General features: G+C 42.6%; 1 protein-coding gene across 2 annotated transcripts in view; it reads right to left on the bottom strand.

Moving 5' to 3' along the window:
* RANBP10 (RAN binding protein 10) overlaps positions 1-25,969 on the bottom strand; it is a 67,858-nt gene that overhangs the window by 36,134 nt on the left and 5,755 nt on the right. For both annotated transcript variants that reach the window (XM_065848100.2, XM_071814266.1), the window contains exon 3: positions 13,485-13,537. In XM_065848100.2, coding sequence (XP_065704172.1) covers positions 13,485-13,537 — 53 coding nt within the window. The remainder of the gene's footprint in view (positions 1-13,484; positions 13,538-25,969) is intronic.

The raw sequence follows: 25,969 nt of genomic DNA, 5'->3' as shown, positions 1-25,969 counted from the left end.
AACATGTTCCACTGCAGCTCGGCCCATACATTCAAGGAAACTGGTACCTGGTGCGGAAGCTGCTGCAAAGGGCAGGACCCTGTTCACAATATAAATTCACTGGTAACCTGATCTGTGATCGGGAAGAGTTATGTCAGTGAAGTATATATTTGACCATATAAAGATGGAAGAGCATCAGAAAGAATCTGTAGCAAGATTTGTAAATAGTGGGTTTGGCTCTGTTATATCCCAAGTAACGTGGAAGTCTGGAGGCTTATTCTTCAGAACAGACTCCAGTGACTGCTCTGCAGTCTTCGCAGTGTCTGCATCTTTCCAACTTTTAACTGTACCTTCTTTACCTACTTTCTCTCTTTGTATTTTGAAACACTTTCCATTTTTCTCCCCCCAGCTCTTGTCCAGTATCTTGCCTGTGGCGTTCCTCTTCCCTCTCCTCTGCCAGCAACCTGAGTTTCCCACAGCTGCCCAGGCCAGGGCAAGCAGTGCACAAGCATTAGCCACCGAGTGACAAGAACTTGTGTCAACACACTGAAATAAGCCAAACCAAATAATTTTAATAAGATTTATTGAATCCAAAGTCCAGCAGAAACAGATGTACATGCTTGTACAGTGCTTGGGGAAGGGGATGTTGAGGTTGGAGCCAGCTACAGAGCCCAAAGTCACTGTTGGACCATGTTCAGAGCCAGCTCCATGCACTGCGCTCTGCAGCCTGATGATGCTCACCCAGTTCTGGGTCTTTAGTAGCAGCAGAGCATCAAGTCAGTGGAGGGGAAAGTACATTAAACAGAGGCTGAACAGATGAACGTGGTGTGGGAGAAGGAGGATGTTGCTGTTCGGAGCTCCTTCTACACTGTTCCGGGCACAGCAGGCCCAGGTAGGGAGTGGTGTCTGAGGGGGACAGGACAAAACCAAATACGGGGCAGAAGCTGTTACCACAACAAAAGACTAACCACCCTCTATTGATGGCTTGACCACCTTGTAGTGGATTTGGCTCTGGCAGTGGATGTGTCCTCAGTGTACATTAGCCCAAAGCAGTGAAAGCACACCTTTGTCCCTATGGACAAAGCTGAGCAGGTGCTGGTGCTCCTACAGCCTTAGAAGCTAAATGTCTGAAAAGGTCAAGAAAGGTCAAGAAAAGCCTGTTACCCCAGGAAGCATCTGGGATGCTGCAGCATCTTAGCTGTAGTCCAGTTTTATAACATCTATGCCAAACCATGTGAAGTTGCATAAACACCAGGTGAGAGCAAGGAGGTAGCACTGTTGTTCTTCATTCCCCCATGTTTCAGAATCAGATCAACTATTAATGTTGAAACACATCTTTCTATTTCCATAATCTGCCTACAAAATAGCTGCTCAATGGCTACAGGAACCCATGCTATAGGTCTGGGTTGGTGGGAATAGGGGGCACAGTCCTGGCATGGAACAACTGTCTAGCTATAGTCACACCAGGAGCTGCAGGACAGGAGTAGGCCCAGGAACAGTGTGCTTAGTGTATTACAGCATCTTCCTGGCAGAACTTCAAGGGCCTGGACACCTGCCCAAAAAAAGTCAAGGAAAAAAACTAAGTCCCTAAAACCCATTTACCTAGGGGCACCAGGAAATGAAGTCCTAACTAATAACATCTCACTTTTTATCTGTGCACCCTTCTTCTCATAACAGCTTCTGCTTCTTCTGCAAGGTGGCAAAATTGCTTCAGATGCAGAAGAGGCCCAAACACTGCACTGCAGCATCAATGGATATACAGAAAATAAAACCACTTAACCTCACAGAGGTCAAACTTCTTAAAGCAGGGATTGGACATGCTCAGTTCTCATAGTCTTTGTAGTATCACACTGAATCATGTACAAGGTAATGGTGAACGCACCATTGCACACATCCCAGGGAGGGACTGCTGCTCCAAAGCCTCCCTCTCACCCCAGATCCCAGTAGATCAAGTAGATCCATCCAAGGCCAGTTTGGCCCCTACAAAGCAACGCCAGCTGATGTTAATCAGAGTGCAGGACTCTTGGCAGCTCTGGCTGTAGGTTTGGCTCAGAGGTTATTCCATGTTTTTTGAATAAAGTACTTACACTTGCAATTGTAAAAAAAGACTAAGCCCAGACAAAATCCTCACAGCAGAAGGACTTAAAAATCTGGCAAGCATCCAAAGGAAAAAAACAATCCCATCATCTCTCTCACACTATCAGAGAGCAGGAACAAAAGGACACACTGACCCAAAAATCAAAGAGACTCCAAGAAAGCAAGCTAAAAAGGCCTGCAAGAGTTTGGGAGATCCAGCAGAATGTGGGTGCTAACAAGCATTGCCTGATCCTCCATGAAGGCTAGAAGCAGAAAGTAACACCGTAAAATCTCTTTTAACAATACTGATCTGGCATGGCGGTTTTTAGACCAGATCAACAACTCCTACCATTTGACAGCAACCGCATGTTAGGCTTCAAAATAACAAACCACAGTCTACACTTAATTATCTAAAGTGACACTACCCATTGACTCATAAAGAGGAAACACAAAAGCAGAAGGCTCTGGACGGCTGCAACATGGGCAATACCTCATCAACAGGAATGGTCTGCTCCACCTGCCTCAGAGAATTGTTAATGAACCTGTTTCACTATTATTTAGCATGCACCTCACCACAGAGCAATCAAGATTAAAATCCTACTTCTCTGAGTGAATAAACATGGCAAGCCCTCCTAACTTACAAGCTTGATGGGTCATCTTCTGCCACAGACAGAACATGAACTGGTCTTCCCTATACCAAAGAGGTCAAGACAAGCTATTATACAAACCATTTATAGCCCTGCGAAGAACACAACATGGTTAAAGCACAACTACAAAGCAGGTTTGTTCTATCTACAAAGGCAAGGTTCAGAAAGAGCTCTAGCATGATCAGGTCACCACTGTATTATTACACCTATTATATTCCCTGACACACCACACTGGAGGGGGTGGGGGGAAGTGAAGGGGTGCAAATCAATGCAGGACAGGGATAAAAAAGAAAAAAGTCAGATGAGGAGTTTTCCCATTTTTCTTTTAAGTGTCAGGGGCAAAGAACAAGCTGGATACAAAAGCTTATCATATACACGGGTTTCAAATCTCATGATACTAAATAATTCACACTTTCATCTACAGGCCAACTTTTCAACTTCTAGCTGATGGGCAAGAACACCTCTATAAAATATTAAGACACCTTCAGGAAAATCTTGCAAGGTAATGGGCAAAAGCCATTTTACAGACACACTAAGGCGGGGCAGTTAAATGACTCAGCCAAAAGCAATGCTAGAGCTCAGTGCAGAATACAGGGGCCTAGCATCCAGAGACTATTAAAAACAATCCCTAAAATGGTTTTTAATGAGGTAAGAAAATTACGAACAAAAGCCATTTCTATAAACACAAGACCTTATGGAGAAAGAAGTATTTCGGAAGAAGCACATCTCATGATGTTAAGGGGTTGCAACAAGGCCTTCTAGATTCTAAATGGAGGTTTCTTAAATACTTGGCCACACCAATTAAGGTAGAGCAACAGGGTTTTCTGAAAAGGATCATATTTATCCATCAGTAAAAATAGCTGCTATCCAACAGTTTGAGTTGTAGTGAAATTTAGCTTTCTGTAGATGTTACCTTTTATCTGAAAGGCTGAAATATTAGGTACAGCCACTATAAAGAATTTTTTTAATCTGAAAAACAAATCAGTGCTGATTACAACTCTCATTGACAGCTAAATTGCTGTCTCTAAATTGCTAGTTGACTGTTGGCTGTCACCAAGATTACCTGGATTGTCCATTATCTGTGCTACAGCTGGAGTAGCACCCTGGGATATTGGTGAAGTCCAAAACACAAACTCCACTAAGCTGTTTCCCTGCTCTGCTTTGGAAACCCTGTTTTCCCATGGCGCAAAACTAACACAAGGCGCTGGATAAGAGAGCACTCCATGCACAGGCAGGCTCCAGCACAGCCGTACCACGTCTCTGAGGACATGTTGCATGAGGCAAGAGTGCAGAACCTCTGTGAGGAGACCGGCCATCTCCAAGGGACGGCAGCACAGAAACCAGGGCATGGAAAAGTGTGGGACAGCCATACCCCTGAGCCATCACCCACCATGACCTCTGAGCATTTAACTGCAGCAGTTTCTCTGGCTGCAGAGAGGGCAACCAACACAAGCAAACACATGAACGTAAGTGGGTGTGAAAGGGAAGAGGGCAGTAACTTTTACTGTATACAATCCTAATTCTCACATAAATAGCCATAAATAAAACATGATATTAAGGTGAATTTGGAAGGTTATTCATTGCAATTCTGTGGTTCAGGAACTGTTTTTGTTACTCTCCAGCTCTGAACACACCTGATGGTGTCAGGTCTGGCCACATTTGAGGAGTGTCACGTCTGACCTCATTTGAGGACTTGATCATGACCACTCTGTCACTCTTTGGCGAGAGTCGTGCAGTGTCCCTACGATATCTGTCCAACTCCCCAGGCCATGCCAACTCCTTCAGTATCAGCTCTCAGCAGAAGGCTCATGTTTTAAAACATGTCCCACCTAAACAACTTGTATCCAGCAACATGCGAGATAACCTAATTAGGGGAGGTACACCTAATGAGCAGAGCACAGGACACATGGCAACAGAGGCTTTGGCAGCCATGAGGGTCAAGAAACTGCACATGTCTCCAGGTACAAATACAACTGCCAGTTTGGAATTTCTTATTTTGCTTATTCTCAACAGTTTATAAAAACCAGGTGAGTCCACCCACTATAAATGACAGACCCGACTCAGCACACTGCTGCACCACGACTTCAAAAAACAAGACCTGTTGGGAAGAAGGGAATGGTACTAAATTAACATACACATTTGTGCATTTCTTGCAGTACCTGCAGAGCATGTCCATAGTGAAGGTTGGTTAGAGATGTACCCACCAGGATGGCTCAGGGTCCCTAAGCTGGACTCCTCTGTGCCCCTACAACTTCCCTTCTGCAGCCCTGGAGATGTCAAGCTCCTTTTCCAGGGCTAATTACAGGTAAACAAGACATGAGCTGACCACCTTTGCCTGGGTCCATGGGAGCTGTTACCCCACACAACACCAGCCACGTGCAGGACACCATGCCCAGATAAAGAAGCGGCAGGAAAGATAAATGCTACTGCGCCCATCAAGACCAAAACCCTTGCAAACTACTGCTTTCAACGGAATATACACATTTTTAAAAGAATGGTTGACCTGAACTGAGGTCATTCAAACACACTAACAACACAATGTAATCTAAAATATCAATTCACGTAACTCAATGTGTCTTTTATAAAAAAACCCATCATAACCGTCCTTGTAGTCCACAAACTTTCCCTTCCATACCTCAATCCACCCACACACAGTACACCCAGTTAACTCTTAATCATGTACCGGCTGAGTTTTAACTTTGGATGCCTCCAAAATTTAGATCTTGTAATTCTAAACTTTGTCAGAAAGTCCACTATTGATATGTGAAAAACTGAAGAATGTAGAAGAATGATCGTTCAGTTCTTGTAGGAGCTGAAGATGTATTACTTAGCCTTGTCCAGTGGACTGAATAGTAATTAGTGGCTGAAGTGCACTAACTGTGATTCTGGAGCGTGTTTGCTAGTTTAGTTTAAATGAAACGAGTAGAAAAACTGAGGGTGTAAATAAAAGTACAGCAAGTGGTAACAACCAGAAGATTCACTTAAAAAAATACACCCCATTTCCAAAGTAAGGGACTCATGCAGACAAATATGAAAGGTTCTGGCTTACAAAGGCCAGATATCCCAAATCTATTGTAAAGTACAAATTTTTCTTAATAGCATGTGTTTATTACCCAACACTGTTCTACGCTCCACAATAAGCTTCATCAATCCAGACGTGCTCTCAAGTGGTGCAGAATCCCTCTAAAACTCCATTCTGCACAAATGGATCACTAACTCCGGAGCTGAATCAACACACTGACCCACTTTGTTCTCATTTATTCCATGACGTAGCACCAAAACCTGCAATTTCTAAACATACCAATAACCTCTTAGGACATTGGAGACAGATACAAATTACTTTTTCAGGCCAAAACCTAGTTAAGTTGGCAGCAACAAGGGTACCCAAGGGAAATTTCTGGAGCATTTCTCAGGCTGCTTTTCCCCCTCAGCTCCTATTGAGCCTCAGATTTTTGGCATTGCTGACTGCTCCCAAGTAAGCTGCATTTAAGCAACAGGACACTTTCCTAGATGCTCCAGTGCATCTTGCTAAAAATACATTTTTAATGTTTGTTCAGCATGGGGAGGCAGAGCCAGCAGCGGTTGGATCACAGCCCTCCATTCTACAGCCTCCGCAGGTCAGAGGATCTGTCGCTTTGATCTTCCACACCTCTGGAGTGATTAACAGCATCCCCCTTGATTTATTGTGAATGAACTTGTGGTGGCCCCTGCTTCAGGCTCCCACTGCAACAGGCTTTCTGCACAAGAAGTTATTGTCCTTTCATTTCAGATCACTTCACCAGCACCACGAGGATTTCTGTAGGTGCTCTCACCCCATTGTACGCTGGGGCACTAATAACCCTGGTGCACTCATCACAGCCTCTTTAACGTGAACCAGACACAGGCAGAAGGCATTTGGTCCAGAAATGTCCCAAGAGAAGATTCTCTTCCATCACCCACCCACCCTTCCACAGCCCAGGCATTGTCACTACGAGCACACAGCCCTTCGCAGAATAGCTAATAGCCCTTCTAAGCTCAGTAGCTTCACAAGTCTTCGATCCCTTGATCATCTGGACTATAAAGTATCAAACAGACAACAGCAAAACAAGCATATTCTTTCATTGACATTTGTTTTCAATGCTTTACTCTGTGGCTGAATGAAACAAAGCTCAGTGCAAACAAAAACCCAATCAAGTTCAAATATTGGCTGACTGATCACTGAAATAAAGGGTATCCAGCCACCACCTTCAAACAACTTGAAAAAAGGCCGAGAGAGATTAAAAAAACTCGAGAGACGCAGGCAGCCAAGCTGGCTTCAGCCCAGCCTGCCCAGCAAGATGCTCCTTCAGAAAAAGTCTCCATGATCAGCAGTAACTTAATTGGAGGGCACACTCAGCCTTTAATTAAGGTTTTCAGCACACATCTCAGGTGAGGGCAATATTTGTTTCTATCAAAAATAATCTCAGACCACTGTGACCCACACTTTCAAATTTCACAGAAGAGTTGTTTCAACCTGCACTGCCATCGACTGGGCCAGAGAACAGACCCAAGTTAACAACAACTCCAAAAATCAAGCAATACCCCTCCCGCCCCCATTATTATTAACTCAATTACATGATCCAGTCCACACAGCCCCACAAACTGGTTTGCTGGGATAAATGAGAGGGTACCAGCAGCATAAGCAAGTTTGTGGGCAGGAACTGGCACAGCCAGCTGAAGAGCTGCACGTGTAACTAAGTCCTGGAGGTGTTTCCATAAGTAGTTCCGTCAAAATGCACATCTATTTATTATGTCTTTTAAAAAGATATATTTATATATATCAACCCTATATTTTCCTTAAGCCGACATACAACAATTAATTGCCATCTTCTAGGATTTATGCGGGTACTAAGTAAGTGATGTCTTTCTGAAGTTCCTTACGGGTACAACAGTTATCTGTATGCAAATCACACACCAAAATGAAGATTTGGGTACTATTCAATGTGGGCTATACTTACTGCCCAAATAAAATAAAATTCCTGACAAGTCCAATCTCCTCCTGGCTGGCCAAGGGAAAGGTTTCAACATCGAGTGGCAAGCAGAGTTGGGTTATATACACTAATTCTTCACTGAATTGCTCCAGCAGGACACAGTATAGATGGTATTGGTATTGCCAATCTATCAAAGTAACATTAACAGATCCAAGTTGCCATTATAAGTATTAAATGTTGAACCAGCTTATTCATCAGGAAAAGTTTCCAACACAAGGCAAGTGTTGGAAGAAGTTGCCAGAAAGATAATGAAAGACTGGTTTAGACACACACCTGTCAGGCAGGACTGATGCGTAATTCAATTAGCTTCAGATCAGACGATTTGGTGAGGTCTCATCTTCTATAATTATTATATTTATCACTGGGACTAAGTCCTTTAGCACAGGTCCTTCAATTGTCATTGGAGCCACACAAAGTGACAACCCAATGTGTAAGATGATAGATGGAAACGAAGTTCTTTAAACACATCTGAAGTAGGAAGATCCCCTGGCAATCACAAAAACCACCACACCAAACACACAACAACCAAAAATTAGCTAGAAGGAACATCTGGAGGTCTCTAGCCAAACTTGTCACTCATGGTAGGTTTAACTTCAGAGACAGACCAGATTGCCTAGAGCCTTGTCCAATTGAGGTTTGAAAATCTGAGGCTAGAGTCCCTCTAGTAACCCATCCACAAGTCTGATGATTAATAATGTCTTACACCCCATGAGAACTTTCTTTGTTGCAAATGGTGCCCATTGCCTTTCTGTACCGTGCACCCCGAGAAGAGTCTGGGTCCATGTTCTCTGCAAGCTCCTTTAGACAGCTAAAGGCCAGATCCCTCCTCTACCTCTTTTTCTCCAGGCTGAAGAAATCTTGTTCCTTTAGTTTCTCACTGTCCTACAATATATCATCTCTGGTCCCTCCCTTGAAGAGAGCACACCTTCTCAAAAAACCCTTATGAACCTACCTAACAGAAAAACCAGTATCTTTTTCCTCTCAAAGGAAGGAAGACAGATTCCCCAATAGCCTTGCTCCCCTGATTGTGTCTCCTCTGATAACACACAAGATATGGCAAGAAGAAACAGTCATATCTACAAATATCAACAGAAACCTATTATTAAGAGGAGAATGCAACGGAAAGGAAGGGATCTCCAAACAAAGCTAAAATGGAAAGCCCATTCATCATGCTGGTGGCTTATGGAAGAGGATGGATGGCTTCCACAGACCATGGGGGAATCTTCACTCCCAAGTGCTCATTTCTGTTTTAGCTACATGTCTACAGAAATAGATTTCTCACAAGGACCCTTTGCTGAAGAAAGGCACAGGACAGTTGGTTAAACTGTTTCTGGTTTTGCTGACCTGGCTTAAGTCGTTACAGTCCCAGAAGCCAAACTCCAATACACAGCAGGTTTCCGTACACCAAATTCTGCTGGCTTCCGTACACCAAATTCTGCTGGGAGTCTGAAGCAGGCAGATAGTGAATAAGCCAAGCAGTATCTTTTCATTTGAAAAGGTGAAAAAAATAATCAAAGTTCCATAAAACAAAACAATGGTGAGCGGAAGCTGGCACTCCCTTTCACATGTGCAATGTTGCATAGCAGGGCAAGTCAGTTATTAACCAGAGGGTGTTTAAAGTCTCTAGAAGTGATTGGTCAGATCCTATCTGTGCTGTTTCAGAATGTGAAGCAGGGTATGCCTAAGGGTATGGTTTCACAACATTTTAGGCTGAACTGAGACCTTGCTGCTATCACAGAGAATCATCCCTCCTTCCTTCTCTGCCTGTCTGGGTTCTCCTCAATGACCTGGAATAAATGAAATGTTATCTCTCAACAACCACCGATGTATTTTCAGCTGGATTCAGAAACATTTACCGGATTAAGGGCTAAATAATTTTTAAAAGGTTTTTTTTTTTTCAGATGTTACGTTCAGGATGCAAAGGTAAGCGCATTGCTCCGTGAGTTCTGAAGGAAGCAGTTTGCCACAACCCCAACACTGCCGAAAAGCGGGCAGGTCCCTGCCAGGCCTGACCAAGGAGGGGACAAGTGCCAGAGCCAGGGGCTTGCACAAGGGGACAGGAGGAAGGGTCGGGTTTGATGACAGTCAGTTAGATCAGTTCAGCTGTAACATGTAATTTCATCCTCAGATACCAAAATGCAGAGCACACGTGAAAAAAAGTTGTATCTGGGGAAAGAAGTGAACATTTTTCAAGAGAAGCCATGAGGTTAAAGCAGAATGTTTATTAGTGAATGTTCCAAATGGCTTCAAAAATTTTAAAAAATAGCAAAAAAAAAATCACAAAGACATGTCAGAGTCACAAAAGTCGGCACTTCAATAAAAATCCCACAAAAATTTCACATCTGCTGATTGAATTTCAAAGCACAGGTCACAAAAACCTTGCGTCGAACAGGAACAGGCACTTTCTCTTTAAAAGCCGTCTCTGTTCACAACACAGAGAGGTGTAGCTTAAGAAAACACTCAGGTTGCTCAGACCACACTTCCAAGCTTCAGAGAAAGCTCAGCACTACCCTCACCAGCACCAAGCTGAGCTCAGGCCAAAATAAATTGGGCATAAAGCATAAATGCCCTGACTTGGAACTGGATATGGCCAAAGTGTTTGTTCAGGAGGGGGAAAAGGAGTCCAAGACTGAACCCAGCAGCAAGGCTGTTTGAATTACAGCTGACAGGGTGTGAGGATCCTCACTGAAAGCAGGAACAAAAAAGGGACCAACTTTGGCTCCCACACCAGGCTTTGTGCTCCCAAACTTGCAGTGGGTCATATACTGTCCTGCCAGCATACCAAGCAAAAACTGATCTGTGAAAGCACAGTGAGGTAGAAAGGGTCTAAGGAGACCAACCTGGCAGGGCCTCAGGTCACAAAAAGTTAAAATTACACTTTGACATGAAGCCAAGTCAAGATTCCGAAGTCTGTCACTTCTTTGTGAGCTCTCACTTACTCTGTGCTGTGAAGGACCTGATAACAGTTAAGCCTGATGCATGTTTCTCACTTCAGTTACTTGAGCAATATGTTATAAAAGAAAATAAATCAGACTCGCTCTCCAAATGCCAGGAAGATAATTATTGAGCTGCAATACAGAGCCATGCAGTTCATTTTATACAGATGATGGGAGATCGACCTAACTATGCCCACAGAGTCACCCCTGGCAGCATAATCTGCATGTGATCAAACAAACAACTGGTTCATAGGATCAAATTTGTGCAATTCGTTGCTAAATACATGTTATCTGAAGTCTCAAGTTCACTTTATTTTTTATTTCACTCAAAGAATTTGACATTTGCCACATACACACTAGAAATAATAGCAGTGTAGGTGCTTTGATTCAAACCGGCCACAAAACACTGCCCATGTAGCTCTTGGGCTTTAAAGCCATTTATCACAAGCAGTTTGGCTAATTTTTAGTCTCTAACTGGGGGGGGGAGATTATTTTGGCTGTTGAATTTCAGGCCCGCACACCTATGACATTCAGTACATATCATCTCAGGTTAGTATTCAACTGCGTTTATATATAAACTATGTCATAATCCCAGGAGAACCCTCAGTTAAGCATAATCTAACCAGCAGTCACCAGGCCAAGTCTACAAGACAATCCCACCCATCTTTCCATTGCAGAAGCCAGAGAGCCATTTCTGCAACAGAACATGTTCCCTTAGCAGCCAAACAACTCCTCTTCCAAGCAGCCAAGCACTTCAGCCATGGAAAGAGATGATGGGATTCACACTTAGCCTTGTACACACACATAACTCACTTGGGTCAGGAGGACGGGGGGCAGAAGGAGTGCAGAATCTGAAAACTGAGACTTCTATACCTGTTGACACCAGAGCATCTTGATATAGACATTCCCTACTTTTTTTGCAACCAATTATCGCTTGAGAAAACTGGCAGTGTCCTGCATTCCTCCTTCACACTGGTCTAGTTCTGAGAGGATGAAGACCTGTGACCTTATTTCTCTCTCCAATGGGTACATGCTGTAGTTGTCATAATAATTAACAAATACAGTTTCCAGTAAGATGCAAATTCTTTAATAAATGGGTGTAACCATTTTCCCAAATACAGTTATCCTAGAAGTGTAAAACAACTAAGAAGGGAAGGGAAATCCAGAAGTCACTTAGTCCAAGCCCTGCTCAAAGGTCTAATTACATCAGGTCCGTCAAGGCCATAACCAGCTGAGTCCTAAATATCTCAAAAGTCAGAGGTTCCACAAGCTCTCTGGGCAGATATGAAATTACCAGAGAAAAGCACATGCACAGAAGGTTGTGCCCAAGTCAGACCAACAGATCTCAGGACACGCCTCTGACTTCTCAAGGTTGATCAACATGATCGAGGTGGTACCTGGAGAAGGAAAGGCCTGTCTGCAACTGTCAGCCATGGTTGTAGTTTATGAAAGGCCCACATGCTGCCCTGACATTTGTCACTAAAACAGTACTTACAGTTTCACTGGTGAAATTTTAATTGAACTTATTAACTAATGCAATTAGCCTACAGTTCCAAATCCCTTCTTTATCAATGGAAAAGGTCCCAAATACTCCCTCATTCATTCCAAGATCTCCAGGCTTCTCTCCATAACAAGACAAGGCAGCTGTTCCACTGCAAAATTCAGCAGCAGATTTACAATTAAAAGAACAGACACCAGAAAGCTGGTGGTTTTCTGAAATCATCCACCTGCAGTCTCAGCAGAATTTCAGAAACATAGCTACAGAAGTATGCATTTCAGAAATTTATAACAGAGATACAAAATCACATGTTTTGCTAGCAGAATCGTCAGGGATTTTGCTCCAATGTTGCAACTTTTTGAATCGGAGGTTTTAAGGAAAAAACCAAGCGTATTCTGCTTTCTGAATACACAAGTTACCAGTTAAGGTGAAAGCCAAATCCTCACTCAGAAGACACCTCACAGAGGGCTGAACTGCAAACCCTACAAAGCTCTTCCTTTTGTTAGGACGTTAATAAAACATTCTCCTTTGCAGATACCAAGGTGCATAATAAGGGCTGAACATAGATTCCAGCTTTAAAACAACTCCACCAGACGTAAATCACACCTAAGACAAAAAAAGCCCCCACCAATGGGAACCAGCTGCCATTCATTCTGGCACTTGAAGAACATTTACTTGCTACCAAATAGAGAAAACTTCTAGTTTCAAACCCAGCTGAACTTCTGCTACAGAAATCATTGTGTTGATCAAAATCTATAAATTATAATTTTACTTAATAAATTGGATATTGTTAAAGAAAGATCAGCAATTATTTCTTTTTAAAACCAAGCTACTTAACCAACTCAGAGGGTAACACAAAACCAAACATTTCAAACAAAAAAAACAACAGTATTAACTGGAAATGCCGCTCTATCACATTGTTCTAGTTTTTCAGTGGGACGAGGGAGAGAAAAGAGGGGAGACAATACGACAGGCCAACTGTCCTGTCATTTTCAGAATCTTTCATGTAAATTTGTCAAGTAAGATATATAAAATAAATGTCTAATTATTCTGCTACTTATTTTCTCAGATTCAAAGAAGAGCTTTCACGTGCGAAAGCTCATAATCTTACCTATTACTTATTAGTTTAATATTAAGTTCTATTATCTGTTAAAATCATGATGGCTACTAGAAACTCAGTTTAGAATAACACTCAATATGTTGAAACTTCCATACATTAATATTCATGATATTTTATTAATAGAAACATATTTGCTAGTTCACATACATAAGTTACAAATATTTCAAAGGAACATTTAACACAGATTGCAAGCCAAACCAAATTTTAACAGTGACTTACCAGGGAGCCTGTTCATGTTGACCCCTTGAGCAGAAAGTCCTATTCCCATGTACCTTCAAAAAAAGCCAAACAAAATATCAGTCAAGCACTGAATGGTCAAGCCACAAGATTTCCTGCAGAGAAAATGCAAAAGAATAAAAATCCGCATATCATTTAAGGTAAGAATGTTGAAATCACTAAAGATTTTTCATTCCTTTTTTAGTCCTTTCTTGAATCAAAGATAATATGCCCACTTGCTTTAGTGACTGACAGCTTTCTCATACACAATTACAGCTACTCTTTAGTTCCCAATCGGTAGGAAAAGGACTGGAAAACAATAAGCAATCACAATTCTGAAGTCTGGGGGGAGGGGTTGGTAAAATGCAGTAGGACAGATATGGTCTACGAGAACAAATGTCTATTTGGCCCCATGTGTCGCCTCCAGGAACAGCTGGTAGTAGATGCACAGGAGAGAGCAAACAGTTGTACATTCCAAGAACATTCTTTCATTGTCCAACAGATATTTTACACCATTTCCTAAACAAAAGGTGGTCTTCCTGTATTTCACACCACAATAGACTTTCCTCCATTAATCTGATCGCTTTCTGAACCTTTGTAAGCTCTTTGGAAAAACACCATCCTGCAGCTCCACCAGTTACTGCCCAAGCTCGTTTTCCTTCATACTTGCATTTTCAGAATTGGAAGAGAGGAACAGCATTTCTGTGAGAACTTTCTCAGGGAATTTCAAGTCCCCATTCACACTCCACTCCCCAGCAGTCTCTTCTCAACGTTGACTACTCTCAATCTACTCCATGGTTCCTCATAGACAGCTCATCTGTACCTCTCCATACTCTTGCTGCACTTCCAGTTCTGTGTCTTCTTGGAGAAGTAGGGGGAAACCAGAACCACAAGCATTTTTCACAACACAAACACATGGTGATTATTCCAGGCATCAGTATAATGATGTTCCCTGTTTTGGTTTCTATTGCTCCCCCTCTTGCTCTCTATTATTTCATTTATTTTTTGACAGCAGATGAGAACTGAGCTGGTTTTTCCATGGAACTGAGACACAAAGAACTTGTTCCTGCATTGCAAGAGGGAGCTCAGAGCCCACTTTTTGTGTCAAGATTGGATTGTTTATTCTCCACCTGTGAGAATCATTTTGCATCTATCCAGCCTGAAATGCATCGTTCATTTTATTGTCCAGTCACCCAGCACCATCAGACCATTCTACAGTTCTTCATAGTCACCCCTTTATTTTACAACTCTGGTTTACCTCTCTTCAGAACCAAATCATGCATGATCATAAGAACCTACTGCTGACCTTCCCTTCACCCAGCTCAGTGTTTTCCTGCCACAAGACTAAGGCTCTTCAAAGTCTCTTGGGGTGAACACTGACAAACAGGGTTGTGCCAACATAATGGCCACCTACAACCAAGACAGGTCAGCCCAGGTCCTTCAGCTCTCACCACGAATAAATTATGGCATTACGAAACACCAGGAAAGTGTTAGTGCTTGATAAAGGAAATAGAAGACCACTGAATTTAGAAGAATACCCAAAAGAAGCTTTGGTAGCAGCCAGTTCAGGAGCAGAAAACTGAACCTCCTGACGGCATTAAGGGCAAACAAGTTTATCTCGGAAACTCCCCAGTCACAGAGGACAGATTCCGGGACATTTGGCTGGATTTCCCATTTCTCATTTAGAAGGATAAAAAGAGATTTGTGAGGGTTTCCAAAATACCTAGGATATGCATTATTACGTAGCAAATCTGATATTCTGCAGAAATGCTGAAAGCCTGCAGCCTGTCTATGAATAGAAGAGCTTGTTGAGACAGGACAGGGGACACGACAGGCAGATCCAGCTGGGACACAGCGTGTGCAGGAACACAACCCAGAGCTGAAGGGCTCATGAGCCTTGAGGCCACTTAAAAAAAGCAACAAGGAAGGCTGTGCTCTGATGTAAAGACCTCAAGGACAGAAGACACTTTAAGAGGAAGCACTATGTGAGCTCTTTCCTTTGGATCCCTTCCAAAAAGATAAAAAGCACCAGGTATACCTCTGCTTCACCTCTGTAATCAAGACTTGTTAAACGTCACACTCCACAGTTAATGGCTCAGCTTCGTTCTTTAGAACCCTTGAATGAAGACCAGATAACCCCTAATGATTTGTTCCTGAGCTTTATGGACAGTTAACACTGTTTTATTAACCCTTGAACAGGAGCCAGATAACAATTTAAAAACAAAGATTTGCATGCTTTTTATTGACAAATGACACTGTATTAACTCTTTGACTTGAGCCAGATAATCCTTCAACAGCAAGCACTGGCATTTCGGAGCCTCTCAATATTCCTGCTTTTGCAGAGCCCTTCATGTTCTCCTGAAACATCTCTTGCTTTTACAGATGTTACAGCTTGCATCCCATCCTCAATGTTTTGGGAGGGAGAAATACTCCTTTAATGTTTCAGAGCTTGAACCAGATGTCCCTCAAGTCATTTTGGTCAACCTTACTGCTTTTTTAGAATTAAAGTTCGTTCTTTCCGTTTTTCTCATCTAACAAAATGTCAACTTTTGGCAAGGTGTAACCCTATCCTCTTTCACCCTCGTGTCTGATTATGTCAACTACCGAGTTATTTTGAGTCTCTCCAGTAGTTCACACACATTTACACTGACGCTCCAACATGATGTGTCTCTCCTTACTCTCCACATCATTTGGAAGCATTTTACCCTTATGATTGCATCTTTAATAACTCTTCTTAAACAAGCTTCTTCAATTTAGATAGGTTTGTTTTTTGGCTTTTTTTTTTTTTATTTATGAACATTGAAATGGCAGCCTTTGTATAGTGCTTCTCAAAGGACATTAAACATGAGTACTTATGGTCGGTGTTGCAGAGCAACTTATAAACACACAGTTTTTGTAAACATTTTCTGCACTGCTCAGAGCATGACTCAGAAGTGACATCCTTTCTCATGAGCTCCTGACCAGGCTTTCCAAAGCAGTCATTTATGGCATCTAAAAATTTAGTCTCACACAGTCACGCGATACACCCACATTTATAAAGAATAAACTGAATTTTAAGGACATGTTTACAGCCTGCCAGGCACAATATTGAAGATTTCTCCTCCTCATATCTGCACAGAGTGCTCTGGCTCTTCCTCACCACCTTCTTAGCACATTGGCAGATAAGTCAGCATGCTCATTATTATTTCAGTTTTCTTACTCCTGCTGAGTCTGGAACCCCCTCCTGCTACTGAGTTCTTCTGGCTACATGGTAATTCTGCTGTTCTGATTTATTTTCAACTACATGCATGAGCAGTCGGGATCACAGGCCACAGCTAGAGCTACATTCCAGGTCTGCATTGCTTCAGAGCAGTAGATCAGAAGTATCACCTCTGCCAATTGTTCGAGCCTCAAGGGAGCTGTGATTCAAGGTCCCAAATTGTTTGAACACACAACAAAGGCATCATCTAAGCCTGGTGCAACAACACCAGAGTGCTTGGTCCTGACTCCGGCAGACCTGAAAACACCCCGCAAAAATCTGTCGAGGAGCAAATCACTCTAATTACTCTGGCAGAACAATCCCCACCACCTTCCCCTGCTCACATCAGCGAGACAAAGACCTCGGGTTTACTGGTAGCTGCCAAATTTTGTTTAACACACATCCCAGCATAAGGAATGTTTCTTATGTCCTGATCTTTTTGGCTGAGCTGAGGGTGAAACTCGGTAAAACCGCAGCCACTTTGTCTGCTCTGCCGCAGCCTTGTCATGCGGTGCTGTCAGGTTCCTCAGGTCCAGTATCACACAGCACAGCTCCCCTGGGCAACTCCATCCCTGCAGACGGCCAGAGGGCACTTGCCTGTTCCTCTGCCCCTACTTCTGCTGATGTTAGCACATCTGGAATTGAACGGAGAGAGCGGACACCACTTCTGCACACCTTGGTGCAGTTTTATGAGAATGCTGGCTGCAGCACTTTGATGGCTTCCCCTCCGTCCCCATCCCTCGCTGGGTCCTCGCACTGCATTGACACCACAAGGGTGGCAATACTGAAAACACTTGGAAATTTCAAGAAATAACATAATTGTTGAACTCGGATAAAATAGGTCATCTCCCACTTCAGCTTATCCTGCTTAACTTTATTATTTTCTATGCAGATTCATCCTCCCTCCTTTGTGTATTGCAGCAAATCCCACGCACATAACCAAGGGCAAAAATGCACAGAACAGCATCTTTCTGTTTTCAGACAACACAGTTTCAAATTAGGGCTAGAAGCTTGTATTTTCATAAAAAAGAAAGTACTACTACAAATCCAGAAATTCTAAATTTAAGATTACATTTTAATCTAGACACACACTGCCATGGAAATGTGCCACTGGGAAAAGAAAAAAAAAAATGGAACATGACCACAAGGCTTCCTGGTTCACAAAATTTTGCTCTTCAACTTATGCTCCCATGTAAAGCTTGAGACAAACTTTAAAAATAAGATCATAATGACCATAGAATTATACGTAGAATTTGCAGACAACCTAAAATAAAATAAGACTCTCTCACCATGCTGAGTTTCAACTCCACAGCCGACATTCACATCCTGAACTTCAAAATGTCACACACTTGAGTGCTGGTTATTGTTTCAGAAGATGCTAGCTACTTTTTTTTTCCCAGCTACTATCAATTAAGATATCAGAAGTGTCACATGAAATGAGCTTTGAGATCTACAAAGTCTCAGATTTAAATTAAAATAAAATTGCTCTATTCTCTTGAAAACTGAGAAAAAAAAAAATTCCTGTTCAACTCCTCCACCACGAAAAGCATCAGCTGCTTTCTGAACGTCTTGGTGCAGAACGGCTCCTCACTTCCTTGATTCCAAATGCTCCAAACCAGTTTTGCACATACAACAAATTCAAAACTAGTTAAACAATACTGGTGTGCATCATCAAGCACAACCTACTGCCTGGGGTTTTTAAAAGAAAAAAAGTTATAATATTCAATATTATTCAACATAAATCTCTATATTCTGCGTCATCCCTGGTTCTGGAGGTTTCAGGTGATGATGAATTCCATGTGGGGTGCCCATTAGCTGAGGCCCTTTTTGAAGGACTCAAAGAGCCTCTTAGAAGACGACGGACATCAAGTGAAGCACTGATACAGCGGTACACAAGAAATGTAAGAAACATCAGCACCCACTTCCCAACGGGGGGAACAAAAAAGAAAAAAATTTTTTGAGGATTTTGGGTAATGATCCATTTAAATCCATTATCCTTCATACCTAAGATATATACCTTGATTAATGCCAGGCAAAAGTGACCTCCTAAAACCATCTTCTCAGCAGTGAGCACTGAATACTTGGGAACTGCCCCCCACTCCAGATCAGAAGCTTCAAAAATGCTGCATCAGTAGATCAACTCCAAATAGAGCAGACAGACAAAAATAAACGCAGACACATGCCAGTGATTCAATCCCAAGTCATTTCCACTCACCAGCAGCCTCGGCAGTTACCATAGCACCAGATTTTTCCAGGACTATTGCACCTCCGTCCTGCCCAGTCAGTACTGACTGCTTTTTCACATCTGAATGGGCTGAATCAGCCACACTTACCACCTGTCACAACATCAGCTCTGCCTCTTCTATCCACACACCAGCTCTCCCCGACCACCGCAGATGAAGGACGGACCTTGGCTGCAAACCCTCATGCCAGAAGATGCTCCACGCACGCCTCTGCCCAGCACACAACCAGCAGGACTGCCAACATTCTTCTCTCTAGATCTTACAGCACCGTGACCGTGGTAAGGTTAAGTTCTAAGAGAAAAAGCTTTTTGTTTCCCTCCCCCCAGTTCCCAAGCACTTCAGCAAACACCAGCACGTGTGCTTCCCCAGCACAGGGATATTTCAATAGGACAGAATTCACTTCTGCCTCCTGAGAGAACTCATGCGGCTGATTGTGCAGTGCAGATATTTCCAATGTTGCAATTTAAATTTGTATATGTAATTTTTTTTTTGCTTCTGCCAATAAAAGACTTTCCCTGGAAGACAGACAGAAGGAGCCAAAACAATGACTGTACTTCTGAATTAAAGTTTAACTCATTAAGATACAAAAGTCTCAGATGCACTGACTGCCAAAAAGCATTTCAAAAAAGACAGACCCAATGTGACTGTCACTGGGCAGAAATTATCCAAAAAAGCTACAAGAAAAGTTATTTCAGAGGAGTAGCAGTATTTGACTAAACTAAATTCAAACCAAGGGATCTCTTGAAGAGGTTGTTTTAAGCATCACAGTCATACAAGTAGGAGAACACAGTGATGGCTGCGTTTAGTTTGTCCCCAGAAGGCAAATCCACCCATGTGACAAGCAATTCTTCCAGTCAAATATGTTTCTTCAGAACGAACATGACACCCAGAGATCCTGCCAAAAAGTCAACCTAAATTTTTTGGCTAGTCTAAAGCTACTTTTTGTGAGCAACCCACAAAAATCCTCATGAATCCAGCAGAAAAACTTAAGAACAGACCTGCCCTTTGACAGCAAGTAGCTAATGCTGAAATTCCAGTACTTAAATCTATTTGGCTTTTCAAGGGCCGGAATGAAGGACTGGTTGGGTAGAACAGAACTCATGTATACCTGTACTTTATATTCTGCAGTTTTAGGGATCCCAGGAGCAAAGAACATCTCCCTTTGAATGCCGGGAAAGCACCGAGCACGTGGGAAGCATTGCTATACACAAAATAAATAAAGGTGAGGCAGAAGGAGGGAGAAAGCAATTAGTCCGTGGTCATAACTGGACCTGGGCAGTACACTTGAAACAAAGAAGTATTTCTTTACCCAAAAAGTTACAAGACTTTCTCCAAGAAACTTAAAAAGTGTACTTATCTCAAATGCCAGTTCTGACAATTAGCAGAGCAGATTTATTAAGGCTCTGTCATGATGAGAAAGATATTACAGTTGCCCTAATTATTTCTTAACCTGTTGAAAGATCAGGATGGTGAAACACTCCATACCACTCTGCTTCCAGGTGCCTGTGAAGTTTGCCTAGAGAGCACAGAAAATCCACCCCATCTGAAAGCTGAGGAAATGAAGGTGGAAAACCACATTGGTTTAGCATTGGTTGGCTACCTAATGGTCCCAAGGCCCAGAACTCTTCTTTACGGTGCCACACCTGACGCTGCGTCTCTCCTTCCCACATGCTGAGAGACACTGAGGCCCAAACTTAAAGAGTTAAAAACAGAGACACTAAATCATTTGTTCGGTAGGCCATGACTTCCAATGAATCAGTCATTTCCTGCTCAGTTGGTGAACCAACAATATCACCAACATGTGGCAGAAATTCCTGGGATTGGCGTTTTATTATGTGGCTGAGCCAAGATCAAAGCACCCAGCTCAGCCATGAGCAAAACATGGGATGCTCCTCTCATCCAGAGAGGAGTTTGTGATTCAAAGCCTTACTGCATCCTGCCATTTTTTCCTAATAACCACACCTATCTGGTAAGAATCCTGTCGTCCCAGCTATCATGCACCCCACTCCTCCAACACACACAGTTCAGTCTAAAATAATCAAGCTAGATTACTGAAATAGAGATTAATAATACACCTCATCACACTGGTGGCATTTCAGAGACTTTCAGAGTCTCTTGTGCAAAGCCCTGAACTATCACTCTTCTTGTCTGTGGAGGGCCCTGACTTCATGCCAGGTTTTAAGAGTGGAGAGAAGTGATAACCCATATCAATTTACCACCTGAAACCACATTGTTGCAGTTAAGGTGGGGGAAGGGGCATGTTATTTTAAAGCAGTGAAAAAACAAGTTATCTCTGTCTAAAATAAATTGCCTACGGTACATGAAATACTGGATTCCAACTGTCTCTGACTCCTCAGTCTAACAATATTTATTTTCAAACTACTTAATAATGGAATATAATGAATCTCTAAAGTGGAAGCAGCTCTGGGTTTATTCGTGGGTATTGTGCTGTCCTGTAACAGTGCTTCAGAAATAGCACTGACAGGCTCCAGAAAGAATCCCAATTCCCCAAGCAGAGGTCAGTAAAGACAAATAATGCAAGGCTGAAAAGAAGTAGATAAAGGCAAGAAAATAAAATTTGTAAGAGCTCACTAAAAAGAGCTATAAGTATCCTGAGGCAGGGAGGAGCCCACTGCACATCAGCCCTTAGAGGGGCTCTAAAAGCCAAAGAGCACAGAAGAGAAGGTGAGTGAGCAGAACAAAACCGAGAGGCACTAATCTGGTAACTTAACACATGTTCTCAGTCTCTCTGTGAGTAAATGCTGACAAAACTGCAAAGGAAGAATAAAAACTCTTTTTGCTAGATGAAGGTGTCAGCTTCCCATCTCCACATTTTAGAATCACATTTAACTGGTATCTGGCAGCCACAAAATGGTCAAGTCTGTCCCTTTTCTGGGCCGCATTTGGGAAGGGAAAAGTTGATGATGTATTTTAGCAATATATGGAGGAATGCTGAAAGACAGAAAACACTAATCAGAGATTGAAGACTTGAGCACTATTTAGGAGAGAAAAGGCATAATGCAAGCCTATAAAATCACTGCTAGGATCCGGCCACAATAACCAACTTCTCCACCTGGCACAAGCACCATCACATCCAACAGGACCAACTGCACCCAATGCCTGGTGTCCCGCCAAGTTAGTTTTCCAACTTCAGATTTTTCGCTCTTGACAGCTGACTTGGTCTCTAGGTCAGCTGGTATGCAACAAAGTTGACATAAACCATGTCAGTGGCAAATGGTGCGTTCACTCTGGGAACAGCATAAAGCATTACTGACATTAATTCTCTGATTATTTATTCTGGCTATACCCAACCGAACTAGTAGGAATTTTGTTCAGTTCGTCCTGCCGATTAACGAACCTCACTTCCAAATGCATCGGTCAGAGTTGCTGAAAATTTTTATACAACATACTAGAGAAGTTGAAAAGGTTTCCACAACTGAATGGGCTTAAGATTGTTTGACTGCCAGTCTAAGCAACAGGCCATTTTTCCAGGCATGAACAAAGCCTAGAAATCAGCAAAGACAGACACTAGAGGCTCTGGAAATATCTAATGGAAAAGCATCGAAAACAGGGCAAGTAAAAACTGCAAGTTCCACACTGTAGCCTAATTTTGCATTTTGATCCATCACAACAGTCAGCTTCAAACAGCAGCTCAGGTTCTGGTTTTCTCCACTAAAACACAGGGGGAACAATACAAAGGCAAGACCCAAACCAGAAGAAAACACTCTGCTGCCAGGTGGCCGGTTCTCTTAAGAGGTATTCTCTCACCTTAACAGGCTAATTTGCTCTGGTTTAGGCTTCAATCGGGAAACTGGTAGTAACTGTTCTTATGCAAGGAGGATTTACCTGCTAACACAAGTTTTCATTAAATGACAGAAAAAAAATAACAGCAATATTTACACAAGAACTATTTTGTAATGTGGAAAACACATTACAGAAAAAGTAACACACAGAAAGTTTTGACAGATGTACTTATGAAACAAGAATACTTTCTCTTTAAAGCAATACCAAATAGCCAGAGAGCTGGGGAGAGCACTGGGGAAGCAACACGTGCTGAATTCGCAGATCTACACCTGGGACATTTTCACAAGAAGGAACAAAACCAGATGTGGAGAGCATCGACACAAAGAAGTGGTCAACAAGAAGATTGTATCTCTAGGTTTGAAAGTGTCCTGAGGAAACAGAGATCCAGTCTTATACCACAGGTACAGTGTAAACCCCGTTCCTGGAACAGCAGTTCAGAAAAGGAATCTGGCAGCGCAGTCAACATAACACGGTTAATTCAGCTTCACAGGGGCAGGGGCAGAGCTGAAATAAAGGAGTCAAGCTTCACCGTAAGGATAAATTCTTTAGCAGCTCATCATCCCAGAGCTCCACAAGTGAAGGAAAAAAAGTTTCTGCTCTATAAAAGCTACGCAACTCACACAATTTAATTATTAAACAGAGAATTGCTTAGATCTATAAGCCTGGCACACTTAAATAATTAGTTCTCATTATTCTATTATTCAAGTTATTAACTGTAAACATATTCTGAAAAGCTGAAGCATAATTATGTTTTAAATACATTCTAAAGATGTTCAGGTGATTTTGCAGGAGTTGACATTTGCTATGTTCCTACCTTTTCTATAACAGATATTCAGAAATAGCAAATAGGGAGGGAGGAGTAGAAAAAAAAAACCCACACAATTTTTGCTGAAACTTTTCTTCTTTACTGTTCAAAATCTCCCAACTCTAACTGGGAGAAAACAAAAGAAAACCACAAACACACACAAAAAACACAGATAAAAAGAAGTTATCACAGACTGAAACCTAGGAGATCGCAGACTTCAGACACACCTAAATGCCCACATCAGAAGCAAAAAAGTCACACATCGCCACCAAAACTTCAATTTTGTTTCCTAATTTCACAAATTATTTTAATTAAACATTTATATTCTACTATTACAATGGATGGGCCCATGACACTGCTATAAAGCACCGAGTTTCACTTTCCACTGCATTGATTTACAAAATAAGAAAGCAATTAAAAAAAGAGTTATCAACTGCAAGTCAGATATTCCAACCTCACAACTTGTCTTACACTGAAAAAGCTGCCCTCAATATTAATCCCTTTCGCAAGATTTTAGGAGAACAACTACACAAAAATAACAACTCATGAGATGTCATCAACTGAAGAGAAACCTCCACAGAAATGAGAGCGCCTCTACACTTCGGAGCACAGAAGCTCAGTCAGTCAGTGGCTGAGCAGGCGAGACTTGCCCGGGCTAAACTGTTTGCAAATGGGAACAAGGTGCGAACTGTTTAATGAACCTACTCAGGGGGATTTATTTGTGTATTGGTTTGTTTAAATGAATGTCTGTGGAACAGCATAAATTCAAGTATGCAGACATACCTGCAAACAGAAGAACAACCCGCTCTCTGTGCTTGTTTGGGATTCTTGGAAACCAGGATGGAAAAAATAAAAAGGGGGAGGAAATCAATTATTTACAGGCTTATCAGATACAAATAAGGGATCACACAGCACGTGCAGACACTAGAAATCCTCAGTTGCCCCAGAATATACCTTGTCCTTCCCCACAGCCACATCCAGACACGCATGACACTGTAAGGTGTTCGCAGTGTAACCAGCCGATGGACACACACAGAGAACGTGCCCCTAAAGCCACTGACATCAGAGCACTTCATGGACACGCTTCTATCAGCACCTGGAAACCATTAGAGCACATGAGTGAAAGGCTTTTCAAAGAGCAATCACACCATATACTGAAGTGAAATGGAAAGTTGGCAAGGAGAAACATAAGCAAGGAAGAGAGGGGGAGATTACTTGTTCCTAATGTAAAGACTGCTGAACAACCAATACGTCTGACCTTTATTTTTCCTTTTCACTAAGAGATACACTAAGCTATTTTTAAGTCTAGGATATGGTGCACTTGTGTAAGAAAGCTAAAGGAAGATTTTATTATAAATAAACTATGGTGTGGACTAAGCTAGATTAGCTCTTTGGCTGCTCTCCTCCAAGGAGTCTTTCCTTCCTCTCTCAGAAAAATGCCCACAACCTATGCTAGTGCTGACCCACAGCTCTGGACAACAGGCTGCACATCTCAAAGCAACCATCAAACAGTTCAAGCCAGTTGTGTGAAGTTACCAAAACATCCTTGCCCATGTCTTCCCACCCTCCTTCTTCTGCCCACCTGGGTCTCCCCTTCCTCACTACACTCACAGAAAGCACCGTATCAAGGACTGATCCAGCAAAAGGAACAGTTAACATGATCCAGCTCATCACAGAGTCACTAGTGCTGGCACAAAGGAAAAAAAGTCATGGCAAGAAGAAACTTTAGACTGGCTCTTTCAGCAGCCTTCCCGAGACAGCTCAAAGTCCTCATGAAATCACCTGGCTCCCCTGGCACCGAGGGCTGAGCCACTTGGCACCTCTCTGCCTGCAGACCACATGTGCTCCGTTTGCACAGAACACGCGGAGCCGCCGTGGACGGGCAGCGAGAGGTCAGAGCTGCTGCAGAACGCCAGAGTATCCATGAGTAAGACACTGCCCAAAACCAAACAGTTACCAGGAAAGACAGCTGCTGACAGCAAACTGCCATTGCCAAGGCAATGCGCAGGCTGCTTCACTGTCTTTCTAGGAGCAGCTCAGAAATGGAGAAGGGGCTGCAGGACAGGTGACTTTTTCTAGAATCAGTAATCCACACACAGTCAGGGTTGGCCTCCGGGATGTGCTCCCCAGTCACACTCCATCACAACTCACTGCACAGCTGAGGGAGGTAAAACAGGCCAGGAAACTGAAACAGCAGTCAGGAGCAAGCAGTGCCACCCATGAGACAATCCACCTTGCCCCAGCGTAATGAGGACAATGAAAATGACCTGTCCTCCTGAGTCACAGCAGCCTGTAAGTTGTGGGTTGACTGCCCTGCCCCAATGAGTCTTATGCTGTTCCTGTTTACCAAGCAGAGAACATCTAATGGGGAAACAGAAGCTGTGAGATGTGCTGACAA

Source organism: Patagioenas fasciata, chromosome 13 (genome assembly GCF_037038585.1).
Source record: "Patagioenas fasciata isolate bPatFas1 chromosome 13, bPatFas1.hap1, whole genome shotgun sequence".
In the NCBI taxonomy this organism is placed as follows: Eukaryota; Metazoa; Chordata; class Aves; order Columbiformes; family Columbidae; genus Patagioenas; species Patagioenas fasciata.
The sequence above is the reverse complement of the archived record's forward strand: the minus strand, read 5'-3'. Positions and strand labels throughout refer to the sequence as shown.